This window comes from Fulmarus glacialis, unplaced genomic scaffold (assembly GCF_000690835.1).
Source record: "Fulmarus glacialis isolate BGI_N327 unplaced genomic scaffold, ASM69083v1 scaffold13361, whole genome shotgun sequence".
In the NCBI taxonomy this organism is placed as follows: domain Eukaryota; kingdom Metazoa; phylum Chordata; class Aves; order Procellariiformes; family Procellariidae; genus Fulmarus; species Fulmarus glacialis.
In genome coordinates this window covers 3,825-5,059 of record NW_009193474.1, presented here as the reverse complement: position 1 = coordinate 5,059, position 1,235 = coordinate 3,825, and the positions used below count along the sequence as shown (strand labels likewise).

Sequence of the window (1,235 nt, the reverse complement as noted above, 5' to 3'; positions counted from 1 at the left end):
GTCTGTGCAGCCCTGCCATCACCGGCAGGTTTTCCTGATGCCATGTATGCTGTGATGAGTGGGTCACACTCTGTGGGAGGACGCTAACCCCCTCTCTGTTTCTCTCTTTCTAACCCTCTGCCTGCCTGTCTGCTCTGCGCTCTCTCTCTGTCTGTGCCTCGGGGCTAGGATCGCTGACAAAGCCTTTTACCAGCAGCCGGACGCCGATGTGATTGGCTATGTGTATGTGCCTCTTACAGACCGTATGCTGCCCTGCAGGGTCTGGGGGTCCTGCCCCAGCACTGGCTGCCCAGCCAAGGGAAGGGGGGATGCTGGGAGGTACTGGGCCCTGGTGAGGTCCCAGAGGGAGGATGCTGCAGCTGAGCATCTCCAAGCGGTGGAGTCTTAGGAGGCAAGTGGAGCTCCTGGAAATGCCCCTGTGGGGGCTGGTTGAAGAGGCAAAGCCGTGGGGTCTTGTGCCTTTTGGGGGACAGCTCTGGGAGCAGAAGAGTCTTGGGAGCAGGCAGACAACCCCGTGCCCCTGGATGAATGATATCTTGGGTGAGTGCAGCCAACAGCAGCCTTGAGCATCGTGTGTCTCCGGATCCACTGAGCTCATTGGCTGGAGCAAGGGGACAGGAAGCGGGGACACGAGGGGCTCCCAGATAGAGGGGATGGTCTCCTTGGAAAGGATTCTGCCAGTGACAACCCTCAACGTCTCCGCAGGGCCTCGGAGGAAGCATTCCTGAAGGAGTCCAAGGAGGAAACCCCAGGCTCTGAGTGGGAGAAGGTGGCCCAGCTCTGTGATTTCAACCCCAAGAGCAGCAAGCAGAGCAAGGATGTCTCGCGGATGCGCTCGGTGCTCATCTCCCTCAAGCAGACGCCCTTGTCCCGCTAGCTGCTGCCTGGCACAGCCAGGAGCGCAGCAGGGCTCGGCCAGGCTCACTGAGCCGGGCGGCTTTGCGGGGCCAGCCCATGAGGGGCCTCACCCTGCCTGCCCCCTGCTCGCTGGTGCGCACCTCGGCTGTGCTCAAGTCATTGGTTGTACTTCTCCCCATGGTTTTCCTTTGCTTAAAAGGTGCATTGGTCTCTTTTTACATTTATTTATTACTGTGGCATTTCCCCGGGAAGCGACACTGGCTGGCAGAGCTGAGTTAGCAGGGCAGCCCCCGGCCTGGGCTCTGTGGGAGGTTGTGCCCAGGGGCCTGGCTCAGTGAGAGGGGGAACACCCCACCCCGTGTTCCCCACCTCACCCC

The 1,235-nt window shown here is 60.6% G+C and overlaps 1 protein-coding gene across 1 annotated transcript in view; it reads left to right on the top strand.

Moving 5' to 3' along the window:
• CLTB (clathrin, light chain B) overlaps positions 1-877 on the top strand; it is a 3,406-nt gene extending 2,529 nt beyond the window's left edge. The window contains 2 exon segments of the mRNA XM_009587468.1: positions 169-222; positions 706-877. Of these exon segments, the coding sequence (XP_009585763.1) occupies positions 169-222; positions 706-877 (226 nt within the window).
• Positions 878-1,235: the final 358 nt, after the last annotated feature.